Source organism: Tremella mesenterica, assembly GCF_000271645.1.
Source record: "Tremella mesenterica DSM 1558 unplaced genomic scaffold TREMEscaffold_1, whole genome shotgun sequence".
Classification (NCBI taxonomy): Eukaryota; Fungi; Basidiomycota; class Tremellomycetes; order Tremellales; family Tremellaceae; genus Tremella; species Tremella mesenterica.
Genome location: NW_006711225.1, coordinates 1,875,352 through 1,901,578, shown reverse-complemented (window position 1 = coordinate 1,901,578; position 26,227 = coordinate 1,875,352). Strand labels below are relative to the sequence as shown.

Genomic DNA, 26,227 nt, shown 5'->3' with positions numbered 1-26,227 from the left:
TAACGTCCCTGCTGAAAAGCATCTTCCCATCTTTCTCTATCTTTATGTACCAACCACTCTTTGCTGGATCCATTCCTACGACTCTTCCTAATTCTCCCTTGTCACTGTCTAACCTTGACTTTCCTCGTATCTCCCCAGGGATCTGAACAATGCCAGCTCCCCAAACATCAAAGCATGTTTTAGATTTGGATCTCTACCCGTATACTTCATCCACACATTAATACCATCTTCGCCCCGGGTTGTCTTTATGAAGAGGGAACAGGCGTATTTCACCACCCCCCCCATCCCAGTAGTCGTTGTTCAAGTTGGCTGATGCCAACATTGCTCCAGTCATCTCCTTGAGAGTTCTGTTGAACCTTTCCACGACTCCATTCAGCTCGGGAGTGTACCTAGGAGTAACTTGATGAATAATTCCCGTCTCGTGGTACCAAGCACCTGCTGGCCCACTGGCAAATTCCAATCCACCATCACTCCTGATAAACCGGACTTTCCCTCCTGTCTGTCTCTCCAACGTGTTGACAAACCCTTTCAGGTGAACCAATATGTTCTGCTTATTAGGCAGGGGTATCACCAAAGCAATCAGAGAATAGTCATCTATCATTGCCAGATAATGATGATTTCCTCCAATGGATGGGTCAAAAGGACAGGCCAGATTGACATGGACCATCTCTCCATCTGCCTTCCCCCTTGGGCTTTCCTTCCCCTTGGGTAACCTTGTTGCCCTGCGAGCTTGACAAGTGTTGCATTCCTCCAGCCTGAACGTATCCTGTTCCAGCTGCTCCCTTGAATAGTGTAGCAGTCCATCACCTGCTAGCTTCAGGAGTTTCTCACGACCAATATGACCTAGTCGTTTATGTTCCTCTTCCAGAAGACTTGTTCTTGCTTCGATTTCATTTACTTGAGGTATCTCAAAGCCTTCTGGTTGAGATGTATTGTGGTGAACAATCCCCATCTGGACAAACAGGAAAATCCCCCGTCTCTTGCCCCTGATGATCAAGCCGTTTCTTGATAAAACCATGTCATGCAGGTCAACTTTCCCCCCCTTATCTATCAGAGTATATGCTGAAAGACATTTCCTTGTAGCTGAGGGTTGATAAAATATGTCTTGAAGTTTTTGTCACAAAGTGTGTGACAAGTCAAGCGAATGTCGGGGAAGGGTATTTAACCAGCGATCGGCGGTATGTGTCACAATCATCGTTTGTTCTTCTCTACTGACCGACGGTCGACAAACCTCGGCTAAGTACGTCGTACTGGGGCGTCGATGTCTCACTAGGACAGGGTACTCGTCGAGGAACTACGGCTAACTTCGCCGTAGTAATACGTTGAGTGGTAAATGATAAGATGATCGTCGACGAACTGCGGCTAACCTCGCCGTAGTGCGTTGAACTGCTCGGTGGTAGCTCTCCCTAAATTGATGGTTGTAGCTACTCAATATATCTCTCGCTACTGACAACAATCAAGGATCGCTGAAGAAGTTCAGCGATCTGTAAACTATCTATACTGCTCCTCTCTTCTCATAGAACGTCCCCCAACTCCTGCACTGCCTCACGCTCAGTCCTCTTCGTTCAACTTCGCCGTACCTCGCCATATCCCCGACATCCTACTCCGCTAACTTCTCCTAACTTCGCCTAACTTCCCTGCTCTGCTCTCCTTCGGTTCCCTTCTTCTAACTTCACCGTAGTTCGCCGCGAGGCGGGTTTCTCGTGACAAATACCTTCTTGGTTCTCGTAACTTCGCCGTAGTCGGGCTCAGTGGTTCGGGTGGTGGTTGGTGATGGTGAAAGGAAGGTCGGTGATGGTGAAAGGAGGGTCGGTGATGGTGGTTGTCAGGGATGTTACGACGTAGTTCGTGACAGACATCATAGGAGAGTATGTACGTCCGTCAACGGTAATACGACTCCCTCGGTTACCAAATAACTGGTTCACCGGATCAATCACAGGATCAACCAGTCAACTGGTTGTCAGGATAGCCTTGTGAAAACACGTGTTTGAACATGGAAAACACACTACTGATCAATACACACCCGCTACTGATGGAGAAGCGTACGCCACTGATGAAGAGTACACACTAGTGATGAGGAGTACGCACTGATGGTCAGAGGCTTCATCTCTGTCAGCAGTGTGAACAACTCAAATGAGAGAACCAGAAGGAAAACCACTCTACTAAGCATATTTAGCCTCTATTTGAACCTCTCGAACCTCTACCGAACCCGCAGGACTGAACCAGGTATTTTTGAGTCAAAATCTGCATAATGTGGGTGCCTAAGAAACACCCTCTGAACCCCCTGAAAGATCAGAGCTCATCCAGGTAGCATAGGAGAGTTTCAGGTATCAAAGGATCACATTTCATGGATCCTTTATTCGTGTTTCTTTTCATGAATTCAACCTTTGATGAAGAGATCTCTTTTGGGGGCTTCCAGGATGATTCAGAGCCTTCTGTGAGGTCGTTTGAAATGCTGTTTTTGGTACAGGGTTTCCTCAGGGTTTCCCCCCAGGAAGTAGGAGAGGAGAGGAAGTGTCACAACGTAGTTCGTGACACCTCAAGTATTCCACCAACAATGACCCTCCTTTGACCATCAAACCCTACCACGTCTTAACCTGTTTACTCTCACGTAACTCAGGACGTCTGAGACCAACTACGGCAAAGTACAACGGGAGAATAAGGTATACGGGGGCCTGGAGCATAAGGACAGCAAAGTACAGCGAAGTTAGACGGAGTTAGGCTGAGTAGGGACAATGGGAGAAGAAGTACGGCGAAGTTAGACGGAGTTAGGCTAGGTAGGGACAATGGGAGCAGAAGTGCGGCAAAGCTAGACAGAGTTAGGCTAGGTAGGGACAATGGGAGCAGAAGTGCGGCGATGTTAGGCGGAGTTAGTCGAAGGAGGAAGAGGATGGCCGGGGACTCGGGGAAGTTGGACGAAGTGCGTTGAAGTACGTCAAAGCGCGAGAGGGTTGGATGAACCTCTAGGAGGAATAGATAATATTAGCTGAGAAGATCGCTGAAGTTCTTCAGCGATCCTTGATTGTTGTCAGTAGTGAAAGACAGATAGAGATAGCTATATACAATTGAGATACATCGCCATCAGTAGAACAAAACCCCAGTTAGAGTAACTACGCCGAAGTACGCCGTAGTTACACTTCTTTCGACGTCTGCGCCCTCCTGGTTGGGTGAGACATCGACTTAGAAGCGTCAAGTTAGCCGAGGTTCGTCGACCGTCGGTCTGTTAGAAAGTAGTTGTTCGACGACCGTGACAAGTGCGTTGAAGTACGTCAAAGCGCGAGAGGGATGGGTGAACATCTAGGAGGAATAGATAGTATTAGCTGAGAAGATGGCTAAAGTTCTTCAGTGATCCTTGATTGTTGTCAGTAGTGAAAGATTGATAGAGATAGCTACATTCAAATCGAGATACATTGCCATCAGTAGAACAAAACCCTATGTCATGAACCAAGTGGCAAGTGCCACATCCAAAATCTTCACATGTGTCAACACATCCGTCACAACCCTGTTCTCTCCCTGGTCCCATGCCCTGAAGGCATGAAATGCAGATGATGTCATTTCCTAGTTCCCTCTCTCCTCTCTTGCCTAGAAGGTGTGACATGCAAGTCTCACTCTTGCACCCCAAAACCGTAGTACCCAATCATTTTGTGCTCCTGGCCTCATGCCTTTTGAAGGTATGAGACCTACGCTGTTCTACTTCCTTGTTTCCTTCTGACCTCATGCCTGAAAGGCATGAGAGTCCAGTTCTATAATTAGAACTCAAATCAAGTATTCCCTCGCAGAACAATAGGTAAATGGATATAAGCACCAATAAGATCTGAAGTAGGCAATTCGGATGGTGTACCTGAAATATATTTGCGCACCCTAGTGACTCTTAGCTTATTGTTTGTGCGCACAAGTCTATTGTTCTCAGTCAAGACCCCAATCCGAATTGGAAGAGAACAATAGAGTGTTGTGTTGCTTGCTTGTAAACTTGGGTGGCAAATCAGTTTTGTAGTCTATATAAACATGGCTTCTGAGGACTTCCATCCTCAGTTCTCGATCATACGTCATTTGCTCTGTCACTGTCACGGACCTGTCCCTGGCTGACCTCAATAGATCAGAGACAGGTGGACTATAACTGTTTAGTTAGCTTGGACAACGATGTTTAGTATGTTGTCCGTAGACTTGTGATGTGGTCGGCGACGGAATTCGATGAGATCAATCTGGTCTCCTTGATTTCCGTTACCTGTTAGCTGCTTGTCACGAGTTGTCGTGACATGAGGAAGGTTATGTTGTTACCCAGTTAAGTTTAGTCACGGTTTGGTCACGGTTTAGGATGGATTGGGTATTTAACCAGCGACCGGCGATTGTAGATATCGCCGGTTGATAGGCCTTTTCGCCGCAGTGGTTAGTATCACTGTTCCGTTGGGCACTGTTATACAGCCGGATGCTGGTTAGTCATGGTCTGTGACACTGCTCAGCACTTATTGAGAGTGATGAGCAGGAAACAGGTCACAAACTAACTATCTACTGATCATCGGAGTTACCACAAGTCTCGGATATACGAGTGTGGCTATGTGACTGTACCCTACCAATTCCGTCGGTTGGACGGCTAAAGTGATTTGCGAAGGATCCGGGCAGGTCGAGATGACAATAAGAGTGTGTGTGATGGTGTGGACAGGGGTGATGTTGATGAGGGATGTGTCGGATGTAAGTTGTTTGTCAAGAAGAGGTCTTTTGCGAGTGGCAAATAATATATTGATCCTTGAAGAAGGAAAGACTGCAAGAAGACTATGACCAGTATTTATCGTTTTTAGTGAGCTCTTACTCGCAAATCGTCTCGCTGATCTCGCCAGAGATCTCGCCTGTCTCGCCTTGCTTCTCGCTCTGTCTTGCCTGACATCTCGTCTATCCCACCTCAAGTCTCGCCTATCTCACTTTACATCTCACCTGTCTCGCCTGGTATCTCACCTATCTCGCCTGGTATCTCACCTGTCTCGCTTGGTGATGTCCCTGAATTCTCAGGGTCCAAGGGGCACGAGCCAAGGACTTGCAGGGTCGTGACAGTCACCCTTCCTGAGTGCAGTCCAGTCCAGGTCCCTCTAGTCCTGTCAGACAAGCCAGAGACCTCATTGGGTCACAGCCCTATTCCATATTGGACTCAGTCTTGATTATGGTCAGTGCAGATCATTCTACGAATGGCACTAGACATATCATCAATCTAGTTCATTGTCACGAACCACATCGTAACATCCCTGACAACCACCGTCACCGACCTGTCACGAACTGCGTTGTGACACCTCGATTATTCCACCAACAATGACCCTCCTTTGACCATCAAAACCCCCATCACGCCTTAACCTCTTTACTCTACACGTAACTCAGGACATCTGAGACCAAGTACGGCGAAGTTAGATGGAGTTAGGCTAGGTAGGGACAATGGGAGCAGAAGTGCGGCGAAGTTAGACGGAGTTAGGCTAGGTAGGGACAATGGGAGCAGAAGTGCGGCGAAGTTAGACGGAGTTAGGCTAGGTAGGGACAATGGGAGCAGAAGTGCGGCAAAGCTAGACGGAGTTAGGCTAGGTAGGGACAATGGGAGCAGAAGTGTGGCGATGTTAGGCGGAGTTAGTCGAAGGAGGAAGAGGATGGCCGGGGACTCGGGGAAGTTGGACGAAGTGCGTTGAAGTACGTCAAAGCGCGAGAGGGTTGGATGAACGTCTAGGAGGAATAGATAATATTAGCTGAGAAGATCGCTGAAGTTCTTCAGCAATCCTTGATTGTTGTCAGTAGTGAAAGACAGATAGAGAAAGCTATATACAAATCAAGATACATCGCCATCAGTAGAACAAACCCCCAGTTAGAGTAACTACGCCGAAGCACGCCGTAGTTACACTCCTTTCGACGTCTGCGCCCTCCTGGTTGGGTGAGACATCGACTTAGAAGCATCAAGTTATCCGAGGTTCGTCGACCGTCGGTCTGATAGAGAGTAGTCGTTCGACAGCCGTGACACAACCCTCCTTTCACCATCACCAACTACCACTGGAACCACTGAGACCGACTACGGCGAAGTTACGAGAACCAAGAGGGTATTTGTCACGATAACCCCGCCTCGCGGAGAGGTACGGCAAAGTTGAGTGAAGAGGACTGAGCGCGAGGCTGTGCAGGAGTTGAGGGACGTTCTATGAGAAGAGAGGAGCAGTATAGATAGTTTACAGATCGCTGAACTTCTTCAGCGATCCTTGATTGTTGTCAGTAGCTACAACCATCGAGTTAGGGAGAGCTACCACCGAGCAGTTCGACGCACCACGGTGAAGTTAGCCGCAGTTCATCGACGATCACCTTATCATTTTACCACTCGACGGATTACTATGGCGAAGTTAGCTGTAGTTCCCCGACGAGTACCTTGTCCTAGTGAGACATCAACGCCCACTACGACGTAGTTAGCCGAGGTTTGTCGACTGTCGGTCAGTAGAAGAGAAGAAACGACGATTGTGACATTCATACCTTCCTGGTCATTCCTAGTCCTAGTCACCTTGTCCCAGGGTGGGCTGTACCCTTGACACCCTAGTTAGAGTAACTACGTCGAAGTACGCCATAGTTACACTCCTTTTGACGTTTGCGCCCTCCTGCTTGGGTGAGACATTGACTCTGAAGTGTCACGACCCTGCAACCTCAGTTGTGACATCAGGTTATAACCGGATCACAATCATAGGGCTGTTTGTGATATTGTACCTTTTAGCGCAGTGGCATAAGGTGTCACATGCATGGCCAGTGTATGGCCTGGTGCTGGTTAGCCAGGTTGTAACAGAAGTGTCAAGTTAGCCCAGGTTTGTCCACCGTCGGTCCGCTAGAGAGAAGTTACTGGACGGCCGTGACATTTGGGAAGGTGGAGCCAGACACAGAATGTTCCAGTGTGTGGAGGCTTGATAAGCAAGTGGAGGTTCAGGTTGAGGCAATGGTGGAAAGTTCCAGCATGTGGAGGTGGCGGTGGCGGTATTCAGAGGCATGTGTTTCAAGTGTCTGATTGTGCAAAAGCAATTTGACAAGTGGCAGATAGGCGATGTATGACACAACCACCCTAACCCCCAAACCCCCTAATGGTAACCCATCAACATGGCCCCCACCTGATGGTGGAGGCCCAAGCTGTGTAGGAAGTTAGACATGTCAATTCTATGCATCTGGCTCATTAGGCACCCAAAATGTTGTGTGGGAAGAGATTTTGTGTTGTGCGGGAAGTTGGGTTTGTCGGTCCGTATGCATGTTCAAGCGTGTACAATTGGTGCAATATCTTCACTAAGTCTAGAGATTGAGACTTTTAATCTGTTCAAATGTGTACAACGAGTACTGTTATGATGATAGTAAGGAGTTGCATCCAAGACTACAATCACAAAAATTGTATGACCAATCCGTATCGCGGTTACGTGGTATTACTACCCCCTTTCCCGTGGTGGGTGGATCCAAATCTCTTCCCCCCCCCCCCACCGCCACCACCACCACCAACGTTCAACTTTACTCTCGTCAATTGTCTATCCTCACTACAAGAAAATTCTAGTCCATATTTCCCGTATTTCATGTCCCGCGTTCTTGACCCGAATCCCAAGGCCGGATCTTCCACCTTGTAATCATCTATCATGTCCGTTAACATCGGGAACCCCAACTGAGATTCCCCATAACTCCTCCTATTCCCTCCCACGTCTCCTTTACCCGATATTCCCAATCGACCTCCATTTCTCATCTCACCTTCTGCCCGTTTCATCTCTCCATCCCTCCTTCTCCTCTCACTTTCCATTCATACGACTGACGCCTACGACTCTTCCCACGATCACTTCTCCGCGTTTTTTCATACACTTGTCTCTCACGTTCCACTTCCCTTCACATCTCTTCCTCCCACTTCTCCCCTCCTATTTTTGGAATATGAAGGTTCACGCGGTTTCCTCGAACTCTCTTTTCAAACTTTTATTTGAAAGGTCTTCCAACTACACTTCTCACGACCCACGGATCAAGGTAAAACATGTCCAACGTAAGCTCCGATAGAATATACTCAGCAACTACTATCAACACTCATCCTCTCTCCTTCCCCCCTTCCTTCCCACGGACGAGGTCTTCTAACTTAACAACCAACAGGAAACGTTCTTCCAACCGGCGAGAGTCGGAGTAAACATCTAAACTTCTTCACCATAAAAGACCATGCATTCCACGATCCCTCTTCATCCCATCTTTATTTCGCCACCTGACACCGCTTGAGAAACAACCGCTAAGAGCAATAAAGATTCGGGATTTGAACATGACAACAATCACGCATAGCGGTTTTCGTCCCGGTGAACTCTTTCGTAGTAATTCACAAGGCTCCCAGAACAGTGAAGCGACGTTGGTTCCCGACGGGGACTTCGATACCGACACCAATCTTTCCCCCTACAATGAGAAAGACGAGTATTTTGGGAACGATCCCCATGTCATCAAAACCAAAGCTTCTTCCCTCGACGAAGTCACCTTCACGGCTGATGGAGCTGATGGAGAATTGGCCGGTAGGAATATAGACTTGTCGCACCTCACTCAGAAGCATCACTGTCATCAGTCTGATCCTGTCGACCAGCCTGACCCTTCACATAAAAGTAACCTCGTTGAATACACCGTATGCAGCGATGTCCAATACATTCCAATGAAAACGGAAGAGGTGTCAGACTGGCCCACTGTCTTCGATACGGATGAAGATTCCATTGACGAAACACTCAATCTCAACCCAACGAAGCAGACGAAGGCTGAACCAGATGTCACTGTGACAATCACCATCAATCTCATACCTGTGGATCAAGAATTCAACACCGGTGACGTTGAGAGGTGGGATGCTACGTATCCAACTATCATGGAGCAGATCGCGACAGAGTTCAAGGAAAAGAAAAGTAAACGTGACACGATCGGGCCAAATGAGGTAATAGAGCTGGCAAGAGCAGCCATCGAATCCATTTGGGTGGAGAAGAAGGGGAATGCGTTGCGATGGGACGACGGAAAGACAGGGCATGTTTCAGGGATGGAACAAGGACCGATGTGTATCCCTCTTACCTACGACGGATTTCAGGAATGCGACGTACCACCGTCCGAGTATTGGAAACACTTGGGAAATCTCAGTCTTCTCAGGAGAACACTCCGTGCCAGCGAAATCTCCGACATGACAATACGAAGAGAGTGTGAGTCACCTGCGGATATAGACTGACTTATTCTTCACCGTGTTGCCGCAAGCCCACACAGACACAACTTAGATGCATTTGGTCTTTGATGCCTTAAACAATCAGTTGTACAATGAGCTTTGTAGTGTGACCATGCCGTCCCTTTGTCAGTGAACATCCCCCTACATCGATCCGAGATGCACATGTCACATTGCCATGAGCCGACCCTCTTCTATCCTGTACTATACCTCTCTATCATTTGCTCCATGCGTCAAACGCCAATTCCTCTGCGGTCGGCTCGGGCAGTGTTACCCCGTTCATCTCGCGCAGCCGCCTGCTGGATTCTTCCGCCGAGTTTCGGATGTACCATGTCATCTCGTATGTTTTTGCAGCGTCGGCGTAATCGCACAGGATGCGGGAGGCCCCGTTGCCATCGATCTGAGATCAGTACTGCCTCATGACTAATGACATGTCGCTCCCTCATTCTCTGACCACACAATGAAGTTCTGGAAGAGAAGAGTGGAGAGTGGTCTTTGAACCTACCGCATCGATAAAAGCATCCACTTCAGTTTGATAAGGATCATCTCCGGTCAATTGTATGACCTCGGGGATATCGGATCCGGGCTTTCGGATGGACAGCGAGGGGATACCGAATGGATCTTGCAAGCTGATTCATTAGTACAACTCTTTGGTAAAGACACGCGCCTCACATCAGTTGATACTGAGGGTCAGCAATTCGTCTGAGATGCTATTATTGTAAACTCACCCCATCGGCATAGACCTCGAGCTCGACAGCGTAATCGACACCGTGCAGAACAAGCGCGTGCACGACGGTACCGACTGCTCCACTCTTGTACTTCCTGATCAATCAGCATCTATGCAATTAGGTCGATCCGTAACTCACCAACACGCAGCCGTCGCACGAGGAATACGGTGCTTGAGTGGAACTTCCGTCTCGTCAAAGGAGATCTTGCTGAGATTAGATGCTGGTTCTTCGTATGCCTCCAAAGCGTTTGCCCTATGCATCAATATTTATTCTTGTACAGATAGGTGATGATCTCTCCACTTGAATCACAAGCCTTGAGGCAGGAAATGGACACTTACGAAATAGTCTCAGGAATGACATCTCCTCCGAAGTGTCGGGAAAGATCACCTGCAGGTCAGTCGAGAATCACCAATCCAAGGTTAACGGACAGATGTGCGTAGCTTGTTCGACGATGGGACCTTGAAGCTTGGTAACGTCCCACCAGGCCTGATAGTCAGCCGGGATAGGGTGATGACCTAACGACCAGCTCACACTCTTTGGAGACAACTCGTACGCCGAGATATATCTTGCCATAGTAGACATGACTCTCAAGTTGTTCTCTTTCAAGATCTTCTTCATTTCTAGAGCCGCTTTGGCATAACGCAGGCAGTATCTTTGAGTTAGCCTCAGGCCACTTGACCGTGTAAATGATTGCTCTCCGGTAAAAAAACGAGGATATGGTGGAGGCAAGAGGGTGCGAAAAATGTGACATGTGGGGGATAGTCCATCAAAAAGACGTGATGACTGACCCAATCGATACGAAGCCCGGATGCTTTGCGAGTCTGTCAGCTATTGTTTTGGCGTCGGACACGCTCTTGTCCCACGGTACAGCAGTAGCGACTGGCTTCTCGAGGAAGATGTGGATTTTCGGGAACGCTTCGATGAGTTGTATTTCAAGGTCGCGACCTGGTTCGAGAGATCCTCGCCAGACGGGAGGAGACGCGACAAAGGCGGCACTTTCAATCAGCTCTTCCCACCACCAGAGTAGGATGTCAGAATGGAGGTCGCTACGCGGTGGGCAAAAGAATCAATCTGAGTACTCACTCTGGCGTCTTGACTTTGCCCTCCTTGATAGCCTCCGCAAAGACAGCTATAGTTGGGTACACCTCAGTACCTTCATAAGAATCCTTCACCAAACTGGTTTTCTTCTTCTCCAGTGCTGCTAGAGCACGACTAGGATCGGGGTCGATTACACCTTGTACCTTGAGTCGGGGACCGAGACGGTGTTCCAACCGAGCGGAGAGGTTCCACGGGCCTGGTGATCAGTTGAAGTACCATACACGAACCCAGTGGTGATTCGACGATCTAGGCGTTTCATGATCTGGAGCAAGGACAAGCACGCCTTGCTAGTGAAGGAGAGTTTGAGAAAATGAGCGCGTAGGACAAGGGCAGGAGATGGGCAATGTGGAGAAGAGCGTACTGAAGACTGACCTTCTGTACTACCAAACATGGCCTCGTTGTCAGCTCAGGCGAGGAAGCTGCAAAATCGGAGCTCACCCCTCCTCCGCCAACCATGATGACGTTGAGCTCTGGTCCGGTGGTCTCTCTGTGAATCAGCTATAATCACACGATTGCTATAGGTCGGTGTCTTCAGACCTCGACCTTCTTTGAGAAGAGGACGCATTGTGAAAAGTGGAGAGGATTAGCCTGATCATGTCGAACGTGGGTGGGATGTGGGACACATAAAATGCGAGTCTATCAAATATGGGAAAGGGAAATTGATGACCAGGGGAAAGAGGGGGGGGCAACGAGTGACGAGGAGTGGAAGAGAAGATGTGGAATGACGCTGACAGAGGTGTGTTGTGTTCATTCGTGGAGGTGTCATTCTGTTGGTAGTATGACAATGTTCCATGTCCCACATTCTAGCTAGCAAACGAGAGGCGAGTGGAAAGCAAGACTCACGTCCCATTCTGTCCAGTGGTAGCAGCTTTAGTAGCTGCCAAATCCCTCAGGCCCATGTTGTAATCTTCTTCCAGTCTGATACGAAGTGACAACTACCAAGTCTGAAACCTGGAGGTATAAATTATACCGAGGAGGAGGACCCACGACGATGGCACGATAAAGGCAGTGCGTAGGCGCATAGAGGGAGAAAGCCCGATAGTATGGTAGCACGGTAGCATAGCCGAATCCCCGGATTGGATCCCCATAGATGGCGCCATAGAATGATAGATTGATGGAGGTCATGTCGATCGAGATGGGGGTGAGATCGAGAAGTCCAGAGGTGTAGTGTATTGGAGTCGTAGTTTCATGGGATCATGGGTCAATGCGTCGTAAATCGTGGGGAATGTGTAGTGCAGGATCGTGGTATCGTGGGGATATGCGATCGTGGGATAGTGGGGAATGAGGCATAGAGTGGAAGAGAACGAGTAAGTTGCGTCAGCTTTCGGTTCAACTCATGCGAAAGTAATTGACCTACCCCTTCTTCCTTGTTTTCCGGCAACTGTTAGGAGTGATGGTGATGAGACGTACGAGATGGGATGTACACAGATAAAAAGTCAGTGTGGAATGTTCACGTTCATTTTGACAATCTCCTCGGCCCGGCCGACCGTGACCGATTGCATAATTGGGTAGCTTGGCCAGGAATGTGGATTGCAGGTGATTTGATGGCGTAATGCGAGTGTGTTAGCACGAATCTCGTCCGGGATCGGATTAGTTCCCGAGGTTTGTAATCCCGATGGTACTAACCGTCCTTCTTTACATCTGTAAATATAGCACATTAGGACAGACATCTGGTGATACTGACGCTTGTAGACATGAGTGAAAAACAGTGATATGACAGGTGCATATATGCAAAACTACTCAAACTCATTACTATTCACATTGAGACGGGAAATTAGAACATGCTAGTACGTGACCATCATCATTCTTCGTCGCTTTCGTCATCAGCTTCGTCGAGCCACTACGAGTCAGCTATCAACCCACTGCCACTCAATACCAGCAACTTCTATGGGTGGAAGTGTGGTAACGGAGACCGGTCATGATAGGAGCGATATGAAAGGCATAAAGGATAGACTTACCTTGATAAAGACATCGGCAGACTTGCGGACTTTCTTGGAAGTTTCCTTGTCGACATACTTTTTGCTAACGTGGGTTCCCCATTGACGCACAAGCTCTTCGTCTAGAATATCACCCTGGTAGAGTACCATGAGCACCTTGGACACTGCACCAGAAGCTATGAGCGAATCCGACGAAGGGGAGTGGGCAAAGAGACGTTCCAGACCGCCAAGAAGAGACTTCTGATGTTTCTCAGAGGTGACGAGCTGTTGATCAGCTTTATGAACGTCAACGTGAGACTCTGCCACTTACAGCTTGTAGAAGGTTCACCCTCTTAGGCAACTGCGCCACGACTTCATCTGTGAAAAGATGCTGGCCGACCTCGAGAAGAACCTTATGTTTTCCAACAACACCGATGTCTTTGATCTTTGCGACGACGTCGGCATCCGACGCATCCGTGTTATCGATGAGCCAAGCACGTAGGACACCCCATGGGGATCCCGCGGCGTCATCATCGTCCTCATCGGCATCGCCGTTGGCGTGACCGTTGCCGTTGCCGTTGACTTCAAGCTTCGATAGCTTCTTAGTGACTGCTTCGGCCGCGTCAGGGTTCTCAAGGATCGGGTCGGATTTGCCAAGAACGGCGTCGATATCAGTCCCACTAGTCGGAACGCCCATATTAGCGCCAGGTGAAACGACGGGACTTCCTTCTTCGTCCGCATTATCCGAACCGCTTTCGACTTTGTCAAAGACAAGAGGACCGCCGACGTTGACTTCGGCTGTCATGCCCTTCTTGCCACCCTTCTTGCCTTTGTCCTTTTTCTTAGGTGGGTTCTTGAGGATGAATGTGACCAGTTTATGACGCATGTCGATTCCGTTCTGCCTTCCGCAAGCTTTGCAATCCCGATGAATGTCTTCATGACCAGCCTTGCCAGTAATGACCAATTCGGTTTCCGGGTTCTTGCACGATGGGCAAAGGACATACTTTTCGATGAAAACGTCGAGAAGTTCACGCAGACGATCGCCGGTGTGAGCGCCATTGACAATGTACCTATCGTTGGCGAAAGATGTCTGCGCCCCGAGTTCGCAACCGAAGAACTTGGTGGAGTCTGAAATGATCAGCATGCGGACGGGTGTATAGTGAAGACGACCACTCACACGTGGGAGGCCGGTTCAAAGCACGAGCGATTTCTTCCATATTGGGAATGACGGTCTTGATACCGTTACCGCGACCTTCAATCTTGACTTGCAAGACTGGCATCTTGTAGCGCTGTTCTGTCAGTGACTGATCAAGCAGACGAGTACACTTAACTCACGTAAAATTTGTCGTCGACATCGCGACGAATATTGACGGTAGCCATTTTGTTGGGTGAAGTATTCTGTCATAGGTTAGCTGAGTGAGAAATCTTCGAGAAGAGTGCTCACGATTAACGACTCCGACAGTTATGAGATATACCCCGGGAAAACGTGGCGAGATTCGGTTTGTGGGGTGACAAAGGCAGCATGAACTCGCAAGGATCTATACAGGGTCAGCATGAGTCATCGCCACTTGTCCCGAAGAGTGGCGTGCTGATGGACACAGTGGAGATGTGAAGTGAAGGAGGGCAAGAAGACGGAATAAGACTAACCTGGACGTTGTCTGTGGGGCGTATGACCTCCTGGACTCCAAGAGAACAAGACGGGATGGTGAGCTTGGGCGAGAGACCTGATCTTGGCTTCGGAGCGCGTGGCTCGATGAAAGTCAAGAGTGAGGGATGGAGAGTGCAGAGAGAGACGATCTGCCGCTGAAATACGAAGCAGCGTGAAGAGTTCTGAATAAGAGGTAAAACGTTGAAGGGGTTGGTTGGGTTGTATGAGGTTGTGCGGCGTGTGAAATGTGGACAAAGAGATGAAAGGACAAAGCGGGCGGCGATGGAAAAAAGGTAGAGAGCGGTGAGCCTGACATTGGCCTCAGTTTCGCCCGTTTGAGTACATATTGGATGTCAGGCTGACTATCTACCCCTTTTGGGTGAGACCCCCTTGGCTCCTCTCAGTTGCTCGATTGGGATGAAATGATTGCATCTCATGTCTCCTTTGAGGGACGTGGCTGTCGAGCTTGTCTGTGCATCATGTACAGTAATCGATAACGAGAGCTCCATGCCTCTTCCCATAAGTATGTCACAAGCTGCTGTCTGCTGTCTGCTAGAGTATCTGCACCGCATTCAACTCTCGCCGTCGTTCGGGGCTTTACGCAGCTTACCGCCTCCACTTTCTCGGGTGAAAAAGACTCGCTGCTTTACGCTCCATCCTAATCGTTTCATCTCGAACTAAGTATTCTAATCAGCCCCCCATATATCATACATACCCCCCCTGTCTCGGGGCAATTCGCCGCATGCCGCACAGACGGTAGTCGCCTCTCGGATCACGTGACATTTTAAACCGCCAAGAGACGATTGCTGCGGAGCGACGTTCCGTTTGAGTGAAGTACCGGAATTCATATAGCTTTCCCATCTTACACTGCATTCCTTTTCCTTCTCTTCATTTCATCAAGGTGCGTCATGCGTCATAACTACTAATCCCCTTGTCAAGGTCGTCAGCTGATGTTCAGATTTCATACAAGGCTTACAAGACGGATAGCATTTACACTTCATCGTCTTTCGATACCCATCATGGGCTTGAGGCACAAGATGAGATTTCCCATTCCCACACACCCTCCCATGTTCTCGCTCAACTCTTTCTCGAGAGAACGACATAGATCACCTGCACCACCACCTATTGATCTCTCCGTCGACTCCGGAAGAGAAGCAGATGGACAAAGTCGGTTTCCGAGTCCATCTCGTATACCTACTGTCCCACCTCCACCTTATGAACCCAATACGACTGATGCGACAACTTCGATGGTGGATGACAAAGATCTGAGTCTTATCGTCATGTTCCGTCAAGACTATGCTCAGGCTCGATTATATGTGAGGGAAATGGATTTTCGGATGGCTATGCGGAAAGCTCTCAGGAGACATCTTTACAGTGAGTAACCGTCTGAATTGTATTCTTCTCTTCACGCCGTACCTTGTCCATTGGTCGCCTTACAATATCATAAATGTAGGCGGATAGCGAGTGAGCAAAGATCGAAGAGGCGAAGATTGATGATCAGAATGGTACGCTCTAGCAGTCATCATCATCTCCCTCACCGTCCTCCTCTCTGCGAAACACGAAAGCATCGTCGATTTCTTGAAACCTGTCACTCAGAAAATCCGATCTTGGCCGATGGGATGGCTCGTTCCTCTAGCCTTACTCGTGGTCGTCAGCTTTCCGCCTTTGTTAGGACACGAGCTCATCGGGGTTCTATGTGGTCTGGTATGGGGTTTAGGAATTGGGTTTGGGATCCTGGCTGCAGGGACCTTCTTGGGAGAGATCGCTGTGTGGGTGGCGTTTAAGTGGTTCTGTACTGCTCGAGCAAACAAGTGAGTTTTGGATTATTTAATTGTGTTATCATCAACCCTTCCTGACTATATCTCATATGTGTCTCACAAATAAAGAAGATTGGTGTCACCAAGCTAACGGACAGATTTGAGAGAAAGAACAAATTATACGCCAGTTTAACGCAACTCATCAGAGAAAAGGTCAGCTTACTACTTCCGTTTGCTGATGACACTGAGCTGACAGAGCAGAGCTTCATGTTTGTGCTCGTACTACGTTTCAGTGCGGTCCCAGGACACATCACGACTGCTGTGAGTGAATGCTCACACAGATTGCAAAGTTGATCTCCCAGGTGTCTGCATCCGCCGGTGCAAGCTTTGTCGCTTATCTAGCCGCTGCATTCCTCACTCTACCGTAGGTTGTTTCCGATCATTCTCAACTCCCTTCATCCCCCTCGACCCGTCTTCGTGACCCCTTGCCTCCAATCCCCTACTCACCAGTTCTCTTTGATAGGTCAAATGGAAATGTCCACGCATCACTTGGTAAGAATCTAGCCTCCCACTGTCCAGGGTGGAGGGATGACATGAAGTATGAGATCAGACTTTTAACATTAGAATAAAGATGTGTGAGCTGATGAGGTCCAAGTAAACAACTCACCATCGTCTACCTCGGCACGGCTTTTGGTCAAAAATCCACCAGAAACACTATCATCTCAGTCATGACCACCGGTTTCACCCTTGTCGCCACCGTTGTCGCCGCTGTCTATATCTACTACCAAATGCGTCTGGTCATGCGTCGTCAAGCTCTTACCTTGCCTACTACCGCCCCTTGTCAAGAAGTCGCAGTGGAGATCGCTCAGATGCGTCTCATGTCTGAAGATGTTGATCGTCGTCTCAATGCCGCTTTACATGCTCGAAAACCTTGGCTCTTTTCTGTTGACTCGTATGCCGATTCCTCTTCCATCAATTATGGTCAACGAACTCCTCAACGGGCTTGGTCCATGCCACATCATATGAGCGAGGATGAGTTGAGGGATTGGCACGATGAACTTCGTCTGGCCCTTGGTTCAACCCAGGAAGCTTCTCAGGTGGCGGGTGGAACGTCTGTATTTTTGGATGAAGATGTTCCACAGTTGGAGTATGTCACCAGACCAAATAAGTCGAACCGATCAATCGATATAAACAATTCTCATCAACAAAAACATTCAAATGATCCGGACGATATTTTCGATCTTGATGAAATGGACAAAAAGTCTTCAGTGTTATTCACGGTCAAAGATGTTGATGCTTCCTCGACACCTTCCATTTCTCCCTCAATTTCTTTCAAACCCCTCCTTACTCAATCGTTACTTTCTCATCCAAACGTCGGATTATATCCACCTTCCCCTTCACTCGGTGCAACTCCTTTACTTGGTCCTATACGTCCAGGCTTCTCAAGACCAGTGAGCAGTATAGGTAAATTGAGCAAAGAGGATATCTATCCTTCTCGTGCGGCTAGTTTGGACGGTCATAGACCCAGTAGGAACGTAATGGGTGGGAGGGATATAGCAGATGAGGCGGATTTATATGCCATGCGACATGGAGCTAGAAGACCTGAATATGGGAGAAGTAGAGGAGATTCCAGAGCGGCATTATTAGGGAGACCGAGAGCTGGTAGTGATATCTCTTCAATTGGCGATGAGAATTTGTTGAGTGTTTCTCTTTCATCTGCCGCGGGTCCAAGTGGATTAGCTGTAGGAGGTAGGAGTAGGAGTGAATCAGGAGTTGGGGTAGGAGGAAGGAGTAGGAGTGGATCAGGTGTAGGATTGATAGGAAGAAGTAGGAGTGGATCAAATACTAGTATATTGGAATTACCACATCCTGTATTGATACCTATCCCTATGAAGGGGAAAGGTAAAGAAAGAGAAACAATCACCGAATTGCTCCTTCCGGAGTTGGGTCATAATGTCTTATCTGATTTATCCAAAAGGGAAGAAGATGAAATAGCCGTTGTGGATCACAAGATTAGGCAATCAATTTTCGATATCAGTGTTGATCATGAATCTTTGGAAACGGACAGTGGGTTGAGGAAAGGAGATCAAGATGGGAAAGAAGAGTTCGGACAAAATGGACATTTGTTCGATCGGATAGAGAATGATCAGTCAAATGAACGGTCGACTTCGGTTCCTTAGTCTCGTCCTGGGGTATACTGTAGGTCGCAAGTGGATATGGGAAGATTGATCGATACGAGTGGAGAATCCTCAATGGAGAGGTCAGTCGGTCGAGAGGTCAAGAGGTTAAGATGTGAGGAGGCCTAGAAGTTGTAAAGTTCGATTTGGGATCAGGCAGGGGAATTTGGGAGAAGAGATCTGGCATGTTATCGGAGAGTTCATCAAATACATTCAGTAAATTCGAGTAGATACATCATCAAGATTTGTGGACATTCTGTAGCGAGTTTTGGTGTACATTGATATGCTATGCTTATTCTGCTCATTCTATATCCATTCTACATGATCCGCCTCTTCTCAGTCGTTTTTGATGTCACATATGATTTCCGAGATGTTAATCCTGCCCCACCCAAACTCCTTTCCCCTCGCTTCTATTCAATCTCCCGTTAATCAAGCTTGAATAGGAATGTAACTTTACTTCATATGCCGGCCATGGGTTATGATTGGAAACGAGTGTGATATGTGTTGACTTTCTTCACATCTTGGTTCATCTATGAGATAAGGTGGGGATGGGATGAACTCGAAACATCACGATCAAACAGGTGTTGAGGTCGACGTAAACGTAAAGGTTGTGGTCGATGGAACGGGTGGGGCGGAAGGGGAGGGATAGGATTGAACATTTTCAGAAATGGGAATATGAACTTCTGGAGAATCTGTGATTCCCTCTGAATATATGGGTAGAGATATGGGTTTTCGGAATTCTCTTTCACTCCTTCCTACCGTCCTAGGACCTGAACGCCATCGATCCAAATCTGCAGAACGTTTACGAAGACAAGTTTCGATGAGTTTGGGCCAATAAGAAGTGTGATCGTATTTCCACTGTCAGGATTAGTCTGATCATTGTCTCAAACGTAGTTTTTCGCTTTTGTTCCTCTTTCAATCTTTCCATGTATCATTCTCTCGTTTTCAAGTCTTTCCATTTTTTCAAATCTTCTGTTGATGTACTGATGGCATGGGGTAGGGTGATTTTGTTTCGTTTGTTGGCCGAGGTCGAGGGCGCAAAGTTGGGAGCGAGGTATGCAGATATGAAGGAGAGATATACACGTGTAGTAGGTAAGTAGATGTGATAGAGATACAAACAGTATGAAGTAGAAAACGATACAGGTGAAAAGAGGAGAAAACGAACGAGATAGTGGAAGAGTTGAAGAGAAGAAGAATAGCAGAGAGAAAGGAAGTGAAGAGACTGACCTCCAAACTCCCACCACATTCAGATAACACGGCTTCCTTTGACATACCAGCCTCTTTCATCATCTCCATATTCCCATCAGCTGAACCGAACCTCGTTTTGTGTTTAGTGACAGGATCGACGAATGGCCACATGAGGTTGACGAAAGCTTTGACGATCCAAGGGAGATCTTGGAATATTCCAAAGGCTAAGGTTTCTGGGTAATGGTGGGATAAGATGTGTAGGGTGGCTCTGGCGGTCTGGTAATGAGTACTGACACCAGTGCAGAGTGAATTTGGTATCTACATGACATACAAAGACACTAATCAGGAGAACTTTCTGAGATAATCTCGGAGTTGCCGGGCATGTCATCACAAGGAGAAAGAGTGGGGTCTGCAAGATGCGTCGGAGATAGAGGATATGAGATTTATGAGAATTAAGAAGGGGGAGTCAGCGTTTGATGTTGAGGGAAGACCAAGGTGGATGATTGAGTGACCAAGGGAGTCGACACAAAACTCACACCAATATTCGTCGGCGGCCCTTGACGTTTCCCAGAAAAGTTGAAAATGACCACTGTATTGTTCACACCCTCACTCATCAAATCCTTGGCCCTTTCTAACATGAACACCTGCATCTCAGCTAATTCTCCATATTGACGGGATATCTTGAAAACTCGTTCAAAAAGTGACAGAAAAGTAACGCAAGTCTCATGAGATAAATTGACTCACCGCATGAACTGCACGACGTTTCTCTACTGGTGTGGTATTGCGATGCGGGAAGAAATATATTATGGGCTGAGCATGAGATGTGAAACCCAGCACTATATTCTTGCCGGTTTCCGACTGAAGGTCAGTATCATTTGCCCATCGACAGAGATCATCATGTAAACTAATCAAATGTGTAAGAGAAAGTGACAGAGATGTATATGAGAATCAATATAGAAGGACACGGAGAATATATCTGGAGATCACAATGAAAGTATCTGTGGAGTGAATAGTCGTTGAGATCATGAGACAAGTGGATGTTTGAGGAAAAGAGCAGAGAAAGAAGAAACTCACTTCTGGACCACAATCATCAGCCATAGCTTTCACATCATCTATCTTCTCGGTCCGTCGCCAAATAATGGTTTTCTCTAATCTCGCGATAGTTTCGAGGACATCCCATTTACACCCTGAACCTCAGTATCTCTTCTGTGACGCTATTGTTGTCGCTGACCAGTGAGAAATCTTTTTATCAGCTGAAATTTACTGTCTCTCTCCGATTGACTCACCTAATGAACGTCTCTTTTGACTGTCAAGTATTTAGCACAGTACCCAGATCTCTCACAGGTTCGCCAGTCTCCTCTCTCTGCATGAGCATATCCATATAGGCAAGTTTCGTCAGGTTAAGTAAAGAAGAAGTGGAGAGAAGGAAGGCGAGACAAGGGGAATAAAGCTGGCGGAAGGAGAGCAACGCAAAGCAGATGGATCTGAGAGGAGAAATTGAGGAGGTAATCTTGAATGGAGAAGAGGAAGTACTCACAAGAAACATCATTTCAACCTCATTCAACCCCTCCATAGCCTCTTCATCCTCTTTGACAGGTAATACGAAACCTTCCTTGCCGAAATGCGTTTCTAGGTCTTTCAAAACTATCATTTGTGCTGGGTTGAGTTCAGACGGAGGGGGAGGTGCGAAATCCGTCGGAGGAGAGAGTAGGTGTACAGGAAAAGAAGTCATCACTGCGTTTTATGTCCTTCCCAATTGGACGGTATCCGATCGTGGTGGTTCACCTAGTTCTTCGACTCAAGTTCAATGGATCAGTGGATCAGTGTAAAGTTGTTGGAGTACCTGTGATGAGCTGGGACGTTCAGCATACAGTCCATCGGCCTCGGTGATCTCGGTGTCGGTGAGGTGATCGAAGTTGACCAGACCAGGCACCGGTACACATGTTCTCCCCCACCTCTATTTTCGTCTCTGATTTCCTTTGCTTTCTTTTCTTCATGTAAGTAGCCCATGTTGCATGTTGCATGTCCGTGAAACCCCATTTCTACAATCTGTGACGTCTATCATCTCATCATGTGTCAACTGACTTCTGTAAGCGACTAAGAACATCAGAACTCCTTGACCCTTGAGACACATGTACGATAACATCCATTCTTTCATCCTTTTATAATGTCCTTTCTCTCGCCTTCTGCTTTGACAGTTGACTCAGCTACTCATATCTTCTATCAGCTGATATATATCCTGACGAACGGACACACTTGGTCTTATCTCGCTCAATAACTTGACATCAACACCTAAATTGACCCCATCCTTCACCTTAGTGTCAGGACCAGACGTTGAAAATAGTCTGCGTCTATGAGCTATGGCTATAGGGCCTCGCAGGGAACAAACCTAGTGATGTAGTTTATAGTCTAGTGATGTAGTGGATCGAAGAGACTATAGTCGATGAGATTGAGTGGCAAAAGATTTGCTAAGTGACGAGAAAATACATTCGACAAGACATCTACGAAAAAGGGGTGTTTCTATATACTAAAAAGGGAGCGGAGTGATACCGAAATCTACGGAGTAAATGTGGAAAGCGACATGGGGTGTAAGAGCGAAGGAAGACGGAGATAGATGAGGGACACGGAGATGAAGGAAAAGTACAGCATGGTAAAGAAGTAACGATTAGGTAGGACAGGAGAACGGAGGACGCCGTAACGGGATTAGTGAGACGGGGACGGGAACGGGCATGTGAAGTACGACTTCTGCGTACGACTCTTGAGGAACCCGTCTAGGGGTACCCGTGATCCTGACACTTAGCAATCCGTGCAGACTACATTTTGACAACCCACTGATCCACCTCTATTACGACACTGTCAATACCACTCACCTCATCAAGTGATTCCAAACACTGATTAGTATGCAAGAAGCTAATTTAACTTCCACCCAAACTCAACCTGGCATGTCGACGATTCCCACCACCTCCCCCGCCCCGACCTCTCTACCATCCTCCGAATCATCATCTGACCCCGAATCCACAGCGATCTCGCCGTCGCAAATGAATGGTGCGACCATTCGTCTATACCTGGGAGCCAGTCTCTCTCAACTTCCGGAGGACGATGCTGTGACCGTGGTGAAATTCCTCCCTTTTGCCACCCGTCGGGGTGAAATGTACTTTGCTCGACAACCAAAATTCTCCAGCCTCAACGTCCACTCTGTCACCCAAGAACAGCCCCTCTCCCAACGCCTTCAAAGCTGGGCAAGAAGCACGACTTATAATTGGCTAGAATGGGAAGACGACATACTGGATGATGAAGAGAGATACGAACGTCCCTCCGTCTTCGGGTTTATAGTCAACACCATCGCCCTAACCGTCGACACCGTATCCAACCTACCCCAAGATATCAGAGAGGCGCCGGAGCACACCCTGGCCGCTGCACATAAACGCATGACCAGGGACAAGACTTACGTGAACCGTGACTTCGAGGGGTGGGTGAGAGAGGCTCAGCTACAGGAACAACAACAGCTCAGCGACCAGTCAGACAGCTCGGCGACGGACAGCAGCGAGGGTACCAACAGCGACACCGAGAGAGATGAGGACAGTGAGGCAGAGTAGAGACATACCATGCCAGATGCATGCATCGTCAGAGAGCATCGGCGTATATAGACAAACGTGAAAAGACGAATGATGGATGACCGAAACAGACAGTCGAGATGTACCGTCTATTTCTTCTTCTGAGCCTTCTCCGCAGCCTTGGTCACCTTGCCTCCAGTTCCTGACGACTTCTCCACAGATTTGATGACACTACACAATCAGCTCCAGTACTTAGTTGGCTACCACTCGAAACGACTCACCCGACGGCAACGGTCTGACGCATGTCTCGGACCTATCACAGTCAGCATCTCTCGTTCTATTGTACAAAGTCTACTCACGGCAAATCGACCAAGAGGAGGCTATCACGTCAGCGCACGTTCTCAAACAGGTCGACGTTACAACGACGGGCAGGTCACTCACGTAGTCCTGCATGTCAGTAATGCTCTCTCCACTACACGAAGTGGGACTCACAGCATAGGTCTCCACACAGATGGGTTTCTGAGAGATAAGCTTGACGATGGCAGCGTCACCAGACTTGACGAATTTGGGCGCGTCCCTGTCATGTCAGTATGACTTGTAACAACACGTGAGGAACAACTTGCTCGATAGCCTAGGGCGTTAGCTTTGACAACACAATCATGACGCAAATCTCACCTTTCCTGAACGTCGGTCAATCTTCTCAATCAACTCGGCGAATTTGCAGGCGATGTGGGCTGCAGTGTCATTCACACTCCGACAAAGTTAGCACTTGTGACCCACCGGTGTGACAGTCGACCACAGGGGTGTAACCAGCACTGATCTGACCAGGGTGGTTGAGCACGATGACTTGAGCGTTGAAAGAAGCAGCCTCTTTGGCGGGATCGTTCTTGGAATCGGAGCAGACGTTACCACGGCGGATATCCTTGATGGATACGTTCTGTGGGTGAGCTGGAAGACACACGTCATAGTGTAGCACTTGCCTTGACGTTGAAACCGACGTTGTCACCGGGCATACCCTCGGGGATGTTCTCGTGGTGCTGTGATATTAGCAAACGGGATAATGATGGCCTATAATGAACTGACCATTTCGACGGACTTGACTTCGGTAGTCACGTTGGAAGGAGCGAAGTTGACAACCATGCCCTACTCGTCAGTAATGTAACAGACGGGAGTCTGACGGCACGCACGGCTTTGATGATTCCAGTCTCGACACGGCCGACGGGTACTGTTCCGATACCACCGATCTTGTACACATCCTGGAGGGGAAGACGAAGGGGCTTGTCGGTAGGACGCGACGGGGGCTCGATGGCGTCAATGGCATCGATCAAGGTCTTGCCCTTGACCGTACCGGCCTTGGTCTCCCTCTGCCAGCCCTTGTACCAGGGCATGCTGCAATGGTCAGTCGCAGATCTGAGTCAAAGGCCGAGCACTCACTTGGCGGACTCCTCCAACATGTTGTCACCGTGCCAACCAGAAATGGGAACGAAAGCAACGGCCTTGGGGTTGTAGCCGACCTTCTTGATGAAGTTGCTCGTCTCCTTGACAATTTCGTTGAAACGATCCTCGGACCACTTGGCGGTGTCCATCTTGTTACAGGCGACGATGAGTTGCCTGACACCGAGGGTGAAGGCGAGGAGGGCGTGCTCACGGGTCTGACCGTCTTTGGAGATACCGGCCTCGAACTCACCAGTACCGGATGCGATGATGAGAATAGCGCAGTCGGCCTGGGAGGTACCAGTGATCATGTTCTTGATGAAATCACGGTGACCAGGGGCGTCAATGACGGTGATCATGTACTTAGGAGTTTCGAATTTCCAGAGGGCAATGTCGATCGTGATACCACGCTCACGCTCGGCCTTGAGTTTGTCAAGCACCCAAGCGTATTTGAAGGAACCTATTGGTCAGGAAGGATCATCGTGATGAGGATGTCAACACACCCTTTCCGAGCTCAGCAGCCTCTTTCTCGAACTTCTCAATGGTACGTTTGTCAATACCACCGCACTTATAGATCAAGTGACCGGTGGTGGTAGATTTACCGGAATCGACATGGCCGATAACGACAACGTTAACGTGCAGCTTTTCCTGTTGATGCATCAGCCATCATGATCTGGGGGATCGACGGAATGTAACGAGAGGGCGGAAATTTTTCAAGTGGAGGTCTGTGCTCACTTTACCCATTTTGGCGACTAGTTTCTGTACAAGTCAGCGCTGAAGAATTTAGACGTTCACTAGGGAGATGTGGTTGACTGAAAAACCACTCTACAGTCACATCAAAGGCACTGAAGGTGGAATGAAGGTTTTCTTTTCAGTGGGCGGCGGAGGGACAAAGGAGACGGATGATAAGAAAAAAGAAAAAAGAATCGCGACGGGAGACAGGTGCTCGGTATCTCGTTCAAAAGCGTAGGCTCGTACATACTGACGGAAGAGTACATGAGACAGGGAGGAACAAAGATGAGTAGAAGAATGTTCATGGTCTCCACCAACGACGAGTCGCTCACGCGCCACCCAACGACCCCACTGCCCCACGTCGACGAAAACTGTCGAGGATCAAGTAGGGTGTGAACGAGGACGTGAAAGATTCGACGAACAAAGAACTCACTGTGATAGATTGATTAAAAGAGAGGGAATCAAGTGATTGATGTTTTGTGTGGGGGAGAAAGAAGAAAGAGCAGACGAAGGGGGGTGGGAAAAATGGTCTGGTGAATTTGAACTCGTGAGGGATTCGGGGTTTTGCGGCGTGAAAAATTACTCACCCTCATTGGCAACGTGGCACATGTCCTTGGCCACGGGGACCCCAAGTGTGGCACTTTGAACTGGACCCCCTCGACCTTCTCGAAGCGTCCATTTGTGAGACGGGAAACGTGGTCGTCACGAAGAGCCCAAGACATACATATTGCAGGCCAGAGTACAGCATAGAAGGGAGTAAAAATCCTCCCGATGCTTGAAACGGAAGAATGAGGTGGATCATATGGGGCAAAAA

General features: G+C 48.3%; 5 protein-coding genes across 5 annotated transcripts; 1 reads left to right on the top strand and 4 right to left on the bottom strand.

Moving 5' to 3' along the window:
- Positions 1–9,221: 9,221 nt before the first annotated feature.
- TREMEDRAFT_41738 (uncharacterized protein) lies at positions 9,222–12,437 on the bottom strand. Its single transcript, XM_007000881.1, has 13 exons — positions 11,851–12,437; positions 11,446–11,494; positions 11,380–11,401; positions 10,993–11,203; positions 10,698–10,904; positions 10,441–10,561; positions 10,338–10,395; positions 10,248–10,296; positions 10,048–10,161; positions 9,910–10,003; positions 9,854–9,864; positions 9,687–9,810; positions 9,222–9,581 (listed from the first exon to the last, which is right to left on the bottom strand). The coding sequence occupies exons 1-13, from the start codon at positions 11,904–11,906 to the stop codon at positions 9,399–9,401; spliced, it is 1,299 nt and encodes a 432-aa protein (XP_007000943.1). The 5' UTR covers positions 11,907–12,437; the 3' UTR covers positions 9,222–9,398.
- Positions 12,438–12,719: 282 nt separating this feature from the next.
- TREMEDRAFT_72759 (uncharacterized protein) lies at positions 12,720–14,818 on the bottom strand. The gene is made up of 7 exons (XM_007002076.1): positions 14,571–14,818; positions 14,368–14,461; positions 14,259–14,321; positions 14,101–14,212; positions 13,255–14,051; positions 12,966–13,208; positions 12,720–12,847 (listed from the first exon to the last, which is right to left on the bottom strand). Exons 3-7 carry the CDS (start codon positions 14,301–14,303, stop codon positions 12,809–12,811), a joined length of 1,236 nt encoding a protein of 411 aa, XP_007002138.1. The 5' UTR covers positions 14,304–14,321; positions 14,368–14,461; positions 14,571–14,818; the 3' UTR covers positions 12,720–12,808.
- Positions 14,819–15,590: 772 nt separating this feature from the next.
- TREMEDRAFT_58571 (uncharacterized protein) lies at positions 15,591–18,508 on the top strand (the record flags this gene model as incomplete). The annotated part of the gene is made up of 6 exons (XM_007001248.1): positions 15,591–15,945; positions 16,073–16,382; positions 16,487–16,541; positions 16,590–16,649; positions 16,691–16,752; positions 16,984–18,508. 6 exons carry the CDS (start codon positions 15,591–15,593, stop codon positions 18,506–18,508), a joined length of 2,367 nt encoding a protein of 788 aa, XP_007001310.1.
- A 570-nt stretch (positions 18,509–19,078) lies between these two features.
- On the bottom strand, positions 19,079–21,425 carry TREMEDRAFT_58570 (uncharacterized protein; the record flags this gene model as incomplete). The annotated part of the gene is made up of 8 exons (XM_007001247.1): positions 19,079–19,363; positions 19,733–19,969; positions 20,230–20,337; positions 20,438–20,551; positions 20,768–20,880; positions 20,925–20,935; positions 20,980–20,999; positions 21,231–21,425. 8 exons carry the CDS (start codon positions 21,423–21,425, stop codon positions 19,079–19,081), a joined length of 1,083 nt encoding a protein of 360 aa, XP_007001309.1.
- A 1,971-nt stretch (positions 21,426–23,396) lies between these two features.
- On the bottom strand, positions 23,397–25,425 carry TREMEDRAFT_66877 (translation elongation factor 2; the record flags this gene model as incomplete). Its single annotated transcript, XM_007001825.1, has 12 exons — positions 23,397–23,478; positions 23,529–23,560; positions 23,607–23,627; positions 23,740–23,824; positions 23,912–23,981; positions 24,028–24,184; positions 24,228–24,284; positions 24,331–24,390; positions 24,435–24,636; positions 24,682–25,141; positions 25,185–25,329; positions 25,417–25,425. The coding sequence occupies 12 exons, from the start codon at positions 25,423–25,425 to the stop codon at positions 23,397–23,399; spliced, it is 1,380 nt and encodes a 459-aa protein (XP_007001887.1).
- Positions 25,426–26,227: the final 802 nt, after the last annotated feature.